Below are 16767 nucleotides of genomic sequence, written 5' to 3' on the forward strand. Positions count from 1 at the left end.
GAACATCCTCTCCCCAAAAAAAAGAAACTGAACATAATTTTGCTTTTTGCATTTTTACTTCATTGTGACTCAAAACCAATTTGAATTAAACAATGACTAACACGAAAATGATACCAAAAAAATGAGAATTTAAATAGTTGCTACAACAAAGATACATCTTACACAACCACAAGCATTCAAATGACTCAATGATATGCAACACAGTTTGGCCAAAGTGTAGGGTGGCACGGTCACTTAGTGGTTAGCAGTGCTGCCTCACAGTGCCAGGGACCCAGGTTCAATTCCCATCTCGGGTGACTGTGTGGGGTTTGCACATTTCCCTGTGTCTGCGTGGGTTTCCTCCGGGTGCTCTAGTTTCTTCCCACAGCCCAAAGATGGGCAGATCAGGTGAACTGACCATGCTAAATTGCCCATCATTAGTCAGAGGGAAATTGGTCTGGGTGGGTTACTCTTTGGAGGGTCAGAGTGATCTTGTTGGGCCAATTTGCCTGTTTCCACAGTGTAGGGAATCTAATCTAAAGTTCCATATTATGCTGCTATTTATTCATACAAGAATTCAACCTAACATCTTCAAGTTTCACAAATACGTACGTTCTCAGCTCTGAACTCTGCAACCCTCAATCCTAATGACCCAGCTGTTCAGAGTTCCTTTTCAAATAACAAACTACTAACATCCCAGACCATCCCCCTTTTGGGAAAGCATTTAGCTCCTTATTGTTTCCGAACTATTCCTACAACTTTGCTGATTTTAGACCTTCTCAGCCAGCTTGGAAATTGTCTTCAACAGTTCCTATCTCACTTTCAGCCAGACACAAAAACTTCTACAGGATGGGAAAACCGCCAACGTAACACTTATTTAACATGGTAAAGAGACAAAATGTGGGCCATTTAGCTTAAAGTCTATTATTGGAAAAATGGCAAATTCTAGTATAAATACACTGCAATTGCATCTTTTAGAAACACATTATGATTAAGCAGAATTTATAGCGTTATGGAGGGGAAATCATGCCTGAAAGATTTACTAGAATTCTGAGAGGACGTAAAAAGTAGCATTAATAAAGGGGAAGGAATAAATTTGGATTTTCAGAAGGTGCTTGAGATGCCAATTAGCCTAACATCTATTGTTGGAAAAATGTAAATATAAATTTGAGGAAATAATAGCAGAACATTTGGAAAATCATAATCTAATCCAGCAGTCAGCATGACTTCATGAAAGGGAAATCATGTCGGACTAATATATTCGAGCTTATTTGAAATCATACAAACCAGAGTTGTTAGAGGGAACCATTATTCATTTGGACCTCCAAAAGGCATATGAAAAGGTACCTTACAAAAGATTAAGTTGTAATATAAGAACCATGGTGTCAGAGGTAGCACATTAATGTGGATAGAGAATTGGATAATGAGTAAGAAACAGTGAGTGGGGTAAGGAGTTCCTTTTCAGTTTGGTTCCACAGGGATCAGTGTTGGGACCACGACTGCTAACAGTGTATAGTAATGATTGAAGGAAGTAAGTGATTGCATTGTAGTCAATCTTGGTGCCATCTGCAAACTTACTAACTATACCTTCCATATTCTCATCCAAATCATTTATATAAATGACAAATAAAACAGGACCCAGCACCAATCCCTGTGGAACACTGCTGGTCACAGGTCTCTAGTCCGAAAAGCAACCCTCCAACATTACTCTCTGTCTCCTGCCATAAGCATCCAACTGGCAAGCCCACCCAGAATCCCATATGACCTAACTTTACTAATTAGTCTACCACACAGAACCGTGTCAAAGACTTTACTAAAATCCAAATAGACAATGTCTACTGCTCTGCCATCAACCACCTTTTTGGTGAGTTCCTCAAAAAATTCAAACAAGTTTGAGAGACACTATTTTCCTTGCACAAAACCATGCTGACAATCCCTAATCAAGTTTTGCCTCTCTCAATGTCCAATAATCCTAACTTTTATAATCACCTCCAACAAGTTACCCACAACTGAAGGCAGACTCACATGTCTATTGTTCCCCAGTTTCTCCTTACAACTTTTCTTAAACAAATATTAAACATTAGCTACCCTCCAATCATCAGGCACCTCACCCATAGTTATAGATGATGCAAATATTTCTGCAAGGAGTCTCATAATTCCTCCCTTAATTCCCCTAAGCAAAGCCTAAACAAGTTTGGATTCTACTCACAGGAGTTTAGAGGACTTGGAGGTACCGATGTTGGACTGGGGTGGACAAAGTTAAAAATCACACACCACCAGGTTATAGTCCAACAATTTTTGCAGAATGACATTTTATTTTGCTGGATGAATCCATGTAAAACTCTGTAAAATTATACAGAGGGTTTATCAGTCTGACATAGCATTGGGACACAGACTTCACACCTATTGTTTAAAAACATGAGCTAGTTTGAGATGTAATTTAAAAGTAGTTCTGGGATTTACATATCAAAGAACAGAAACCAGCATATCCCATTATAAAAGATGAAAGTTTTAATCTAAGATTGTTTACTGTATCACATCTCCATGACACTGGACTCCGATGGCTATAAGATCTGTGAGCATGATCTTAACTTCCACAACCACCTGAAGAAGGAGCAGTGCTCCGAAAGCTACTGTTTCCAAATAAACCTGTTGGACTATAATCTGGTATTGTATGATTTTTGAGTTTAGAGGATTGAAATGTGATCGCACTGAAACATACAGGATTCTTAAGGGGCTTGACAGGATAAATGCTGAGATAATGCTTTCCCTCCTGGGAGAGTATAGGGACAGAGGACATAGTTTCAGAATAATGGGGTGCCAATTTAAGACTGGGAACAGGAGGAATTTCTTCTCTGAAGGTTGTATGTCTTTGAAACTCCCTACCATGGAGAGCTGTGGGGGCAGAATCCCAATGTAAACTTAAGGTTGAGATAGATAGATTATCAATTAGGAAAATCAAGGATTAAGGGAATAGAGCAGGACAGTGGATGTGAAGAATGTTGGATCAGCCATGATCCTATTGAATGGTGAAACAGGCTCAAGGAGCCAATCAGCCTACTCCTGTTCCTATTTCTTATGATAAGATATGACAGATTAAGGTACTTAAGATAACTAATTGTGTTAGAGGTAGTTTATTAGCATGGATATAATACTGGCTAACTAATACAAGAGACAGAGTTCGGATAATGGGGGCATTTTCAGGATGGCAATCTGTGTAATTACAATAATGGGACCATAGTAATTTACAATAAATATTCAAGACATGGATGAGAAAAAATGAATGTTTCATAGCCAGTTTGCAGCTGACACAAACAAATTGGGAAGACAAGTAGTGAGAAGAATACAGAGTTTGCAGAGGGATAGAGACAGGTTAAGCAAGTGGGCAAAAACTTGGCAGATGGAATATAATGTGGGAAAATGTGAGGTAGTGTACTCTGGCAGGAAGAATGGAGAACTGAATTTTATTTAAATTGAAAAAAACTGCTACAGAACAGAGAGATTTAAGAATTCTGCATTAAATACGTAAAACTAGCAGTTAAATTCAGCAGGTAATAAGGAAGGTAGGTGGAATGCTGGTTTTTATTATCAAGGGAATGGAGTATAAAAGGTTTTGCTAAAACGACACAAGACATCAGTCAGACAACAGCTAGAATACTGTGAACAGTTTTGGACTCCTTATCTAAGGCAAGACATACTGGCAATGGTGGCAGTCAATGACCTTCAGCTGCTTCATCAATGACCTTCCCTTTTGTTATAAGGACAGAATTGGAGATGTTGCCGATGATTTCAAAACGTTCAGTAACATTTCTGGTTCTTCAGATACGGAAGCTGTCCACATACCTCTGGTGTTAGCTCCTGCACACCATATAAGCACTGGGAAATAATCACCATCTTTGAAATTATTTTGATATTATATTGGCTGAATCCCCCTGCTACCACTGTCCAGAAAATGAAATGGATCAGCCACTATGGCTACAAAAGCACAATAGAGGCTGGGAATTCTGCAGCAAATAAAACACTTCCCATCTCCCCAATGCTTGTCCAAGATGTACAAAGCACAAGTCAAGAGTATAGTGGAACAATCTCTATTTGTCTGGATGAGTACAGCTTCAAATTCTGAGGAAGCTTGACATCATCCAGGAAAGAGCAACCCATTTGATGGCACCCTATCCTACATCTTCAATATTTATCTCCATCACAACGAATACACAGTGGCAGCAGTATGTACCCTCTGCAGCAACTCACCAAACCTTCTCTGACAGTATATTTCAAACCTATGACTTTTGATACCTAGAAGGACAACAGCAACAGATGCTTTGGAGAACTGCAAGTTCTCCTCCAAGTTATGCACCATTCTACTAACTACTATTCCTTCACTGTCATTGGACCAAAATTATGGATCTTCCTTGCTAACTGCACGATGGTATATCTACACCATATGACCTGCAACAGTTCAAAAAAGCCATGTTCACCTCAAGGTCGGCTACAAATGGACAATGAACACTATCCTAGCCAGCAATACCTACCCTGTGAATTAATTAGAAAAGCTCAAATTTAGCCTACTGTTATTTTTTCCTACTCCTTAATTTTCAAGGCAAATCTATAACTGCTTAAGAATTCATAAATGACTCCTCAATCCATTCATTGACTCACTGGCACATATCTCTTAACCTACTCAACTTGACTCCATTTCAAAGTCAATTTCACATCACTGAAGGAATGCTGAATTTAAATATTGGGCTTTCTTTGTTGTCTTCTTCCTACAGTTTCCAACCAAGGTCAGGGACAGCAACCACGAGCCCCATTGGTGCCCCTGGTGCAAGCTTCTGGTTATACCCACACTAAAAGTCTAGTGGGGTCTGCCCTCAAGCTGAGAACATCAGACCCTTAGAGCTAGTTATTGGGCCCTGATTGACTTCCCTGCCCCAATTTCCAACCAGGATATATTCATTCTAATTTTAGCTACATCTGTTACTCGAATTGTACATTTGCGTGCATATCTTGGCTGTCTTTTTCAGTACTTTTATTTCCTTTTCTTATTGATTTCCCTCCTGACTCATCATCGAACTACAGAACGCTTCGCATTAAAACAAGACCACTTGCTTTTGTGTTAATCCCTTTCCTTTAGCTCATAGTGCTTACTTTCATTTCTTTCTTCATGGATATTTTGTCACCAACCATCCCCATGCTACTTGCATTCCGATCCTTAGCCTAAATCTTCCAAACAATCTTGACCTTTCTATTCTCTTGTACCATTCAGGCTAGACTTCCTCTCGGTTAAGCAAACAGATTCTGTCTATGCCACTGTCAGCAGTTTGCAAAGGCCTCATTAAGAACTCAGTACTTTTTCTTTGCATGATGTTATTCCAATTATACTAATCTCTCTTGCTGACGTTTCAACCCAGTGCACTTGTTAAAAACTCATGTTGCCAACCTGCTTCCCAGTGTACCCATCACTGCAAAAAAAATTAAAGCAAGGATAAGGTTTAAATAACAATCCAGTCTGGTCAGAATAGAGACAGATGGAGTTATGGGATTGGATATAAGTAGTTTCTAAGAGGTCAACAATTCGTGGTGATAATTTTAAATCAGTGTTGTCAGACATTATACATGTTCCTGAACCATTAACTTAGAAGCTGTTCAAAAAACTATTCTTGGTTCCCATCTAAATCAGTTGGTGCTCCTGAACATCATGTCAAGCAAACCCTGATCCAAGTTTTTGATCAATACACTTTCTTTCAAGACCACATACTTTTAATCTCAGTTTGTTTCTGCTCTGCCTCAACTCATTCATAGTAGAAACCACATCTATACTTTACCTCTTGATTCGTTTAATCCAACATTCTCCTGTAATCCTGCAGCCACCTCTGTTGCCCATATCTCCAAACCTTATTCACCTATTCCCTCAAGCTTCTTGTTCACCAGCACTCCAAATTTAAAACTCTTATGCTAGTGTAAAATTCCTACATGCTCTAGTTGGCTCCTTGTGCATACTCAAGGTGTCAGAAAATAATAGATTGTTTGTGCGAGGCAAGGGGATTGTCAACATGAATTTTAAAGAACCAGAACATCAGAACACTATAAACCAACTTTTCTTTTAACAATAAAAGTTATGAAGACAGTCCAAACCTAGACCATTTTACTGCTGAGGTAGTTTAGCCGATTACTGATCAGCTAAAAGTAGTCAAGACAAAGCACAGCTCCATGAGTATTTAGTAATAACAAAGACAGCGTAAAGTAATGGATTATTTTAAAATCTTGTATTAATACCTGAAAATGCTGCAGGAAGCCAAGATCTGTATTTTCGTCCAAAAGAGCATTGGATACGTTGACCTGGACATAAGGATTCAGCTCTGCAAGTTGTAAAACAGTCGCCTCAGCTCTGCAAATTAAATAATTAAGAAACTAATCACCTTTTAGAACATTGTAATAAATTATTCAATTCTTGCCTATACTTTTAGTACTTCACGCAAAAACAAGTGGACACTTTCAGATAGGAGAGAAAAATTGGAGTAAATATTTGCATTAAGCAAAATAGCCTACCACTTAAGTAATGAGAATCTGCTTCCATGAACACTATGAAAAACACTTACTGGATTGGAAAGAAAAAAAAATCTGAAGTTTACAAAATAGTCTTCTCACAATGTCAGTGCCATTTCTTGCTTTCATGCACACAAACAAAAATTAGACAATGGAAAACTTGTACAGTTTTACTGTCTTCTGAGGTTAAGCATCGCTGTGTGCACAAATTGGGTTTAAGTGGGGCACACAGTTGGAAAATCTGTTTGAATCCTTATTAAAGAAAAAAAAGATAAAATAAAGGAAGACTAGGATAGTGAGGGAGGAAAGGGAAAGCTTGTACTTACATAGCATCTTCCTCAAACTTAGCAAATCTCAATGCTTTTCAGCAACTTCATTACTTTTGAAGTTTTGTTGAAATGTAAGGAATGTGGCAGCCTACTTACAAACTGCAAGATCCCACAACAGAAACAAAATAACAGTTTCAGTGATGTTGGCTGAGGAATAAATCTAGCCCAGACCACTTTTCTCTTCTGCAAATTGTGGCATGAAATCTATTACAGCCACCCGAGATACCATAGTTTAATGCTTTTTATAAGAGATGGTATCAGTGCAACCCTATTCAGTACTGCACTGAACTGTTAGTTTGGATTACCTCGAGGCAAGGCGATATACAAAAATCAGAACTTATAATCTATGAAAAGTGTTCAGATAGTACTGTTATTAATTGCTAAAAGAAACTAAACCCTTAACAAGAATGATGAATAAGTCAACTGGAAGTGTTACAGTGTGAATTTACCCCTTGCAGATGCACAATTCAGAACAAATGTCTGAATGCCAACATCTTGACAGGACCAAGTGGGTGACAGAACATTTATGACAAATTTAATGAAGTGCACTTGTATTTTGAAAATAAGTTATAATCACAGGTCAACATTTAAAGTGTCATGTTCCTCCCAGTTTTACACAGACGTTTAACTTGTATGATGATTAGATGCAAATATATACATAACATTTCATATTTAATTAGGTATATTTTCTAATAGCTGGTACTAAAACAACATAGAAATGTACTTTGGATGCATTGGTAAAGAAATATTTTACATAGTTGAAATAATTAAATAATGTTACATTTTAGGACTGCACTTATTTCAGTTCAATAGTGAACCTGCACAGTTACTGCATTTGCTGTTAAATTCATGTATCGCTGGATATCGGAGTGCATCTAGAAATATTAACATACAGTGAGATTCACAACTGATCTTGAAGGAATCTGTTTGGGAGAGGTCACAGCAAAGAAACAGATATGTGAAGTTTTAAGTGTGGTCTTGCTGTAAGTCTGCAGTAGTGAGTAGAGTAGATTATTTCTTGATTATATGTTTTATTGAGATATGTCTCTCAATTAAACTTACAAATATAAGTCATAAGTATTAAGTTAGCCTGGAGCAGAGTTTTATAGAGGAATAATATTTTCTGGGTTTACAAATTGGAAGAAGCAGAAGTGGCCATTAGTAGAGTGATATGCTCTTCTTGTTAGATGTGGGAGTTTAGGGAGAGTTTATGTGTTACTGAGGATTCTATCTGCAATAAATGTCATTGGTTGCGAATCCTACCAGATCGAATTGGAGCGACAGTTAGAGGCAATGAAGAATTTACAAGAGCAAGGGAGTATAATGAATGGTAGTTATAGGAAGGAAGAAAAGTCTCACATACAGTCTCACAGATGGGTTAACTCCAGGAAAGCTAAAGGAAGTAGACAGGTAATGCAGGGGTCTTGGCCTCCTCCATCGCCAGATCATGGCAACATGACGCCTGGAGGAAGAGCGCCTCACCTTCCACCTAGGAACCCTCCAACCACAAGGGATGAATGCAGATTTCTCCAGCTTCCTCATTTCCCCTCCCCCCACCTTATCTCAGTCCCAACCCTCGGACTCAGCACCGCCTTTTTGACCTGCAATCTTCTTCTCTACCTCTCCGCCCCCACCCCATCTCCAGGCTATCACCCTCATCTTAACCTCCTTCCACCTATCGCATTCCCAACGCCCCTCCCCCAAGTCCCTCCTCTCTACCCTTTATCTTAGCCTGCTTGGCACACCTTCCTCATTCCTGAAGAAGGGCTTATGCCCGAACGTCGATTCTCCTGCTCCTTGGCTGCTGCCTGACCTGCTACGCTTTTCCAGCAACACATTTTTCAGTCTGCTGTGCCTATCTGCATTTTAAACAAGTATGCAGTTTTGGAAAATGTAGGCAGCGATGGATTCACAGGGGAATGTAGCATGAACAGCCAAGTTTTTGGTATCAAGACTGGCTCTCATGCAAAGAGGCGTACGTCAGGTTCCAAAAGATTGATTGCATTAGGGGACTCTCTAGTCCAAAGCACAGACAGACGTTTCTGTGGCCAGCAGGGAAAAAACCAGAATGATGTGTTGCCTCTCTGGTGCCAGAATCAAAGATGTCTTGAGGATCTAAAATCTGGATTTAGGCTGTTGTCAGGAGCAACCATGTTATATTACTTTGCACTGAGAAGCCATTTTGTGGTTAATAAAAGCATGCATAAAATGGTTGCTCCTGACAACAGCCTAAATCCAAAGTTTAGATCCTGAGTCTGAGAGAGGGCACAGAATGTTCTCAAGGAGGAAAGGGACCAGCATGAGGTCATTGTTCACATTGGAACCAACGACATAGGAAGGGAAAAGGATGAAATTCTAAAAGGGGAATAGTCAGTTAAGCAGGAATTTAAAAAGGAGGTCCTCGAGAGTAGTAATATCTGGATTACTCCAGGTGCTACGAGCAAGTGAGGACAGGAATAGAGGATACAGCAGATGAATGCATGGCTGAGGAGCTGGTGTGAGAGAAAAGGATTCACATTTTTGGATCATTGGAATGTCTTCTGGGGTAGAGGTGATCTGAACAAGATTTGCTGGGGGGGGGGGGGGGGGGGGGGTAGTTTCCCAGGGAGATAGTGAGGAAACAGATCAATCTGAGACTGGTACAGTTGAGAACAAAGGCGAGTCAAACAGTCAGGGCAGGCAGGGACAAAACAGAGAACGAGGTAGAACTGATAAATTAAACTACATTTATTTCAATGCAACAGGCAATAATAGGGAAAGCAGATGAACTCAGGGCATGGTTAGGATCATGGGACTGGGATATAGTTCCAATTACAGAAACGTGGCTCAGGGTTGGACGGGACTGGCAACTTAATGTTCCAGGATACAAATGCTACAGGAAGGACATGATTTGGAGATGCCGGTGTTGGGCAGAGGTGTACAAAGTTAAAAATCTCACAACACTAGGTTACAGTCCAACAGGTTTAAAGAGTTACATTCTCAGGTGAACTGTAACAATTGGTGTTAGCCAGACAATATGAAGGTGTTAGCCTACTGTGTTCTCTGTCTGTGCCATAATGTTTGGACTGATTCTAATCTAAAAAGTGAGTTAACAGAGTCTTACATGAATTCATGCAGTTTTTGAGCAAAGTACAATGTAACTCTGCAAGTACAAATTCACTGCACAAAATGTCTGTCGGTGTCGACTGGGACTGCCATAGTGTTAAGAGCTTAGTTAGATGGAGAGGAATTTATTAAGTGTGTACAAGAAAATTTTCTGATTCAGTATGTGGATGTAATTACTAATGAAGGTTCAAAACTTGATCTACTTTTGGGAAATAAGGCAGGGTAGGTAACTAAGGTGTCAGTGGGGAAGCACCCTGGGGATAGCAACCATAATTCTACTAATTTTAAAAGAGTGACGTAAAAGGATAGACCAGATCGAAAAGTTGAAGCACTAAATTAGAGGAAGACTAATTTTGATGGTATTAGGCAAGAACTTTCAAAAGCTGATTGGAGACAGATATTCACAGGTAAAAAGGACAACTAGAAAATGGGAAGCCTTTAGAAATGAGATAACGAGAGTCCAGAGACAGTATATTCCAGTTTAAGAAAAAGAAGTATATGTCAGGTATAGGCGGGATAGATCGAGTGAATCCTTAGAGGAGTATAAAGGCAGGAGGAGTATACATAACCGGAAATCAGCAGGGCAAGAAGGGGACATGAAATAGTTTTGGCAAATAGAATTAAGGAGAATCCAAAGGGATTTTACAAATACATTAAGGACAAAAGAATAACTAGGGAGAGAACATGGCCCCTCAAAGATCAGCAAGTTGGCCTTTGTGTGGAGCTGCAGGAGATGGGAGAGATACTAAATGAGTAGGTTGCATCAGTGTTTACTGTGGAAAAGGACATGGAAGATATAGAAGGTAGGAAAATAGGTGGTGACATCTTGAAAAATGTCCAAATTACAGAGGAGGAAGTGCTGGATGTTTGGAGGGATATGGGTCAGGTGCTGGTAGGTGGGACTAGATTGGATTGGGATATCTGGTCAGCATGGACAAGTTGGACTGAAGGGTCTATTTCCATGCTGTACATCGCTTTGACTCTAAGTCAGATTTTCAGCATTGTGAATGTAATGCTTACCTGTTTCTGTGACTGCTCACATCATTATCATGCAGAAAGAAGTTAGTGCCTAGGTCCCATGTTTCAGATGTCTTGGTGTCATGGACGGTCAGTGACTAGGCCAAGGAGAAAGAAACATATTCACAAATCAGCATTTGTCACATTAAACAAGGTAATGTTACCTCAAACATTACAATATCTGAAATTTAAAAGGGAGAGTTTTGTAGCATCAGGGCCATTCCCTGCCTTCATTGTAGATAGAGGTGCAAAGAAGTAACATGTGGTCAATTCCATTTCAAAATCAAACAAGCAAATTAGCTTGCACACAAAGTAAGGACAAAGATGCAGATAAAAAATCTATTTACATATTCTTTAATTTTTTTTATTTTTTAAAACTAAAATATTTAATTTATATATATTTATCTTATGAATTCTAGTTGCCCTAAAATATTCTGCAACCAATGAAGTGGAGGCCAAGTGGTATTATCACTAGATTATTAATTCAGAAACTCAGGTGATCTTCTGGAATCAGAGTTCAAATCTTGCCACGGCAAACGATGGAATTTGAATTCAATAAATGTCTAAAATTAAGAATCTAATGACTGTCTGAAAAACTCACCTGGTGAGCTCATGTCTTTAACGAAGTCTATTATCCTCACCTGGTTTGGCCAACATGTGACTCCAGACTCACAGCAACATGGTTGACTTGAATTGCCCTCTTAAATAGCTTAGCAAGTCACTCAGTTGTAGCGCTACGAAGTGTCAACAAAGAAATGAAATATCTGGCCTGTGGCAGCTCATTCTCAAGGACAACTAAAGACGGACAATAAATGCTGGCCAGCCAGCGACACCCATGTCCCACAAGTGAATAAAATAAAAACATCCTTCCAGTCATGCGGGAAGCATGGTAGGTATGTTTCCTTGCAGTTCCATATAAAATAGTTATATTATTTTATTCATTTCCAGACAACACAGACCTGCCTCATCACCCTTTCTGTCATGCCCTTTCAAAAGAACTGGCCCCCAGATGCTGAGAATGAATTTTGGAATTCCACTGTTGTGTGAGGCATTCAAACAGAGAAGGAGCAGGCCAAGGAAATTGCCCAAATACCACTGACAGAAGGTGGGAGTGACAATTAACCCCAACCCTTCCAGATGCAAAGAGCCATGGAGGTGTTACTATTCAGAATACATTGTTGGTGGTTGCTTCAGTGGAAGATCTGGAGAATAGCACTTTTTGGGGTTAGGCTAGGAGATCAGAGAGGAATAAATGTCACTGAATGACAAACTGCGTGGACAATGCATACAGTACTGAGAGCCATTCTGGGCTCCACACCTTAGAAGTTATATAATGGACTTAAAGGGATTGTGGAGTAGATTCACAGGGTTATTTTATTAGGAAAGATGGCATGATCTAATTACTCGAACAAAGAGAAAATATGCAGATGCTGGAAATCTGAAAACAAACAGAATGCTGGAGAAAGGTCAGGCAGCATGTGTGAAGTCAGAAGCAGAGTAAATATTTCAAGTCCAGTAGGATTTATCTTCTGAATTTTCTGGCATACCAGACTCAAAACATTACCTCTATTTCTCTCTGCAGATGTTGCCAGAGCTGCTGAGTTTCTCCAGCATTCTCTGTTTGCGACATTATCTGAGGTTGTATTTCCTGGAATTCAACAATGGGTTCCACGTTATTTTATCAAAGTACTTAATATAGTAGAAAAGGAGAAACTTCAGCTTTGCTGTTTGGGAATGTAAGACTAAGGTACATGATGTAAAAATATTAATGTCAATTTTTTTTAGAAGTATGATTAAACAACACTTCTATATATAAATGAAAGAAGAAGTCTGGAACTCTCTTTTGAAGATGACAATCTATACTAGATTGAATGCTCACTTTAAATCTGAGATCGCTAGCTCTTTCTGTTCACCTCACCTCACGGATCATTTACTATCTCAGTGAATTGCGTCACAGGCTCAAGATCTAAATGACCTACACCTGTTTCTATATTCACAAATTGTAATCCTACATCCACTCTTATCCCATTAGGTGTTACTGCCATTTTCAGATTAGACCAAGGGGCTCCTATACTGTGGAATACATATACGAGACATCTCTCAGCATGCACACTGGCCAAAGTGCATAAAAGTGAATCGTCTTATGCACTTGCTTTGCTTGCACTCTCGCATCTGTTCCTTTGCTCACTTTCATTAACTTTGCTGTAACTTGTCATGATTTAAATCAAATTAGGAGCTGCCAGTATTGATGGCACTTGGGTGCTTAAATAAAAGTCTTAGCCTTGTGAAGCTGATTGGGTTTAAACTTTTTGTAAAGTTCATTTGTTGCTTCTTAAGGTAATTTAACATTAAAAGAAAGACTTGAAATTAAAAATACTATCAAAGTCACAAATCATTACATAATCAGAGGTACAGGCAGATTACAAACTAGCACAAATATTCCTTGGGTTAAAAGGTTTGGCTTTCAAAGATAAATCTTTGCTTGCCAGCGTCCAACATTTAGATTTAGTTTGTAGTGCCTATTCCCACATCTTTCAAAGTGACAGTTTTGACTTTTAATCAATCATCTGATGTTGACCTTAACTGATTTTCAATTTCCCGAGCTATCAGTTTTAAAACTGATGAGCTCTATTAAGTATACAACCGATCCTTCTCTATATTTGAAACAATTAATATGACTAAGTAATACTACATCATTACAATATGAAACATTTTATTCTAAAATGCTAATACTTGGAGGAAACAAAATATTGAAATCAATGCATAAGCAACTTTTTTTTTAAGATGGGATGTTAAGGATGAGGTGAATTAAAAATGTCTTTGAAGGAAGAGAAAAGCTCATTTAGAAAATGGAACTAATGTAGTTTGCATGCACAGTGGGTTACAAGATTAGATGACACACATTTTTTGTAAATTGCATTCCTAAAGTCAGATGGAGTAAAGTTTGCTTCTGACAAAAGTAACCTACCAACATTCACCAACTTAAAGTATTTGAAAGAGTTACTGGAAAATCGACAAAGACAAAGCAATTATCAAAATTAGAGTACTATCTCAGTTACCTTGAAGTTAAACCTACTGCTCTGTTTTCTTAAATTTAGGTAAGCATGATATGAGCAGTATGTTCAGTGCTAATTGACGAACCTTTCACAAATGTTTCTATAGTATCCATGTCAGAGACTTGCCTTGAACATCTCAACTGATAGCAGACTCAAGTTTGCTTTCTTTAAACTTGAGATTGCAATCAGCTGGCGTGATCCATCAAGACAGGTGTGCTACCTGCACACACTTTGGTTCCAATAAAACAAAAAGCTGAATTCTTGGTTCAAGTACGAGCAGAGTTCCCTGAATTTCAAAGCAGGACTGTTAAGGTTTTGATGCTGTTTGCTACACTTACAAAGTGAATTTTCATCAGTCACTGGAATTAAAGTATCGTTAGTGTCTCATTAGAAAACAATATTTTGCAATTCATACATGAGATGTGGACACTGCTGACTAAGCCAGCATTTCTTGCTCATCCCTCATAGCCCTGGAAATTGCACGGCAAGCTACCTCCTGAACTGCTACACATCTCGCATCTAACATCTTCGATATTCAATTCCTTGACCACTGATGCACATGTATTATCTGCAAGATGTACTGCAACAAAATCACCAAGACTTCAATAGACAGCATCCTCCAAATGCACAACCATTGCCATTTAGATGGACAAGGGCAGTACATATATAGGAAAGCTACAACCTACAAATTCTCCTCCAAGTGTGGATACTGTGGAGTTTGGATTAATTATTCCTGTGCTGTCATGACCAGACTCTCATATTCCTCCTTTCAAAACTTCAGCTCACCCAAAATTCTGCAGCGTATATCCTAAGAAACACTAAATTCAGTACAGTCTCATTTTTTCCTTAACTGGCTAATATTAGTTCCTGATCCCCCAGTTTCAAAAATTTAAATTACAATACTTGTGTTTCGTTCTTCATGGCGTCAATCCACCCGATCTCTGTAACCTCATCTTACAACACAATCTCCACTCCTCTGATTCTGGTTTTTCTTAGCACCCTATATTTCCTTCAGCCCACCATTGCTAGTAGTACTTTCAGCTACCTAAACCCATATTCCACAATTCCTCTCTGAACATACATTTTTCTGTTATTATAGTCATCTTTAAGTCCCTTAAATAACTTAAATATTAAAACTGGAAAAACTAAGACAAAAACCAGAAAACATATCAATTTTACAAAACTCAAAAACACGTAAATCAAGAATATTTATAAGTCAACATTCACCCTACCTTTATCCCTGCAAGAATAATGTTCTTCGCTGCAAAGGAATGCAAAAGACCTGTTATTTTTGCCTTAAACATTTCACCAGATCACTTAAAACGGTATTTATTGTAACACAAGTAGCAATCATCAAATAGTGTTCCACTTCCATGAAAAACATTAAAAACTGCAACCGATTAAATTACTTCACTATTTCATTAGCTCATAACAACAAGACTTCCTAGTGATTTGATCACTATGTTACTAAAGCCATTTGCTTAAATATTTTGATTCTAAGATCTTTTGATCTAGTAAATCATAGAGACAGGGTAAATGCCAGACTTGAGCCCTAAGCTGTGCTGCAAAAGCAGATCTCTACATAATGGTAAACAACTTAAATATGCTTCAGCACTTCAAGAAACAGGGTGTGAATAAATTCAGCCAACATTTGCATTCCATACTCATACATGCATTTTAAGGACAATGCACCAGTAGATGCTGGTAACATACAAGTCAATTTGTCCCAAGGTCTTTAGGACTTGTACTGTAATCATCTCAGCTAAAAGCAATATAATTACTTAATCTTTACATTAATAGTGAACAGTAATCTTTTCTATGATACTAGAACTTTTAAGATTCCCAGTATCGATACAGTACTGTCCAGAATCAATATTATAATGGTCACAATCTGTACCACAGTATTCATAAGACATTGCAATAAAGTACTCTTACTACCCTGTGCAATTACACCCTCACTAATAGGCACTAAAAGATTTCTAATAACAGACATGTGAAACATCCTGTGATCTATGCTACAATGCTTTTAGGAATCAGGGCTGTGTGTTGATGGGCAGATTGGAGAAGCTGCAATTGTTACCCTTGGAGTATAGAAGGCTGAGAGATTTGATAAAGGTGTTCAAAATCATGAGGCGGCTAGACAAAGTGGATAAAATGAAACTGTTCCTGTTGCTGCCGATAACCATTTAATAGTTAAAAGGAATTAGGCAAAGAACTAAAGGCGTGAGGAAATTCTTTTTTATTACTACGACTGATTATCATCTGGAATGCACTGCCTGAAATGGTGGTGGAGAGTTATTCAAATATGGCTTTCAAAAGGGAAATGAAAATGGGAATGAAGGTGAAAAGGGATAGGGCAGGGGAGTGGAACTCGGCAAGTTGTTCTCAGTGAGTTGGCACAGGCAAATCAGGCTGAATTGCCTTATTCGGTCCTATAAGTATTCTCCTAACAGATTCTAAATTGTACTATAATCAAAAACTGCATTCTTATATAAAATAATCTTGAATATTCAAAGTAATGCACAGTATTACATGCATGGTAATCTGCGCATTCAGTACTTTATTGAAATATTGACATCAGTAAAATATTCACAACAGTTTATTTTAATGCTTACTGTAATCTGTACCTCAACAGTTTTAGAAATTACATAATATTCCCTAATCAGTGCAGTGGGGCTTATCCTTAAACACATAGAAATGACTAAAGTAGAGCCACATCAATACTTCTATTATAGTCA

At 38.4% G+C, this 16767-nt stretch overlaps 1 protein-coding gene across 1 annotated transcript in view; it reads right to left on the minus strand.

Moving 5' to 3' along the window:
* The window catches only part of uba6 (ubiquitin like modifier activating enzyme 6), a 122110-nt gene that overhangs the window by 78333 nt on the left and 27010 nt on the right, over positions 1-16767 (minus strand). Inside the window, exons 4-6 of the mRNA XM_043720610.2 lie at positions 15262-15290; positions 10977-11071; positions 6253-6364 (exon numbers count right to left, since the gene is read on the minus strand). Coding sequence (XP_043576545.2) covers positions 6253-6364; positions 10977-11071; positions 15262-15290 — 236 coding nt within the window. The remainder of the gene's footprint in view (positions 1-6252; positions 6365-10976; positions 11072-15261; positions 15291-16767) is intronic.

The sequence above is a fragment of the Chiloscyllium plagiosum genome, unplaced genomic scaffold, assembly GCF_037043375.1.
Source record: "Chiloscyllium plagiosum isolate Xiang-an unplaced genomic scaffold, Cpla_swu_hap1 HiC_scaffold_2, whole genome shotgun sequence".
NCBI classification, from domain to species: Eukaryota; Metazoa; Chordata; class Chondrichthyes; order Orectolobiformes; family Hemiscylliidae; genus Chiloscyllium; species Chiloscyllium plagiosum.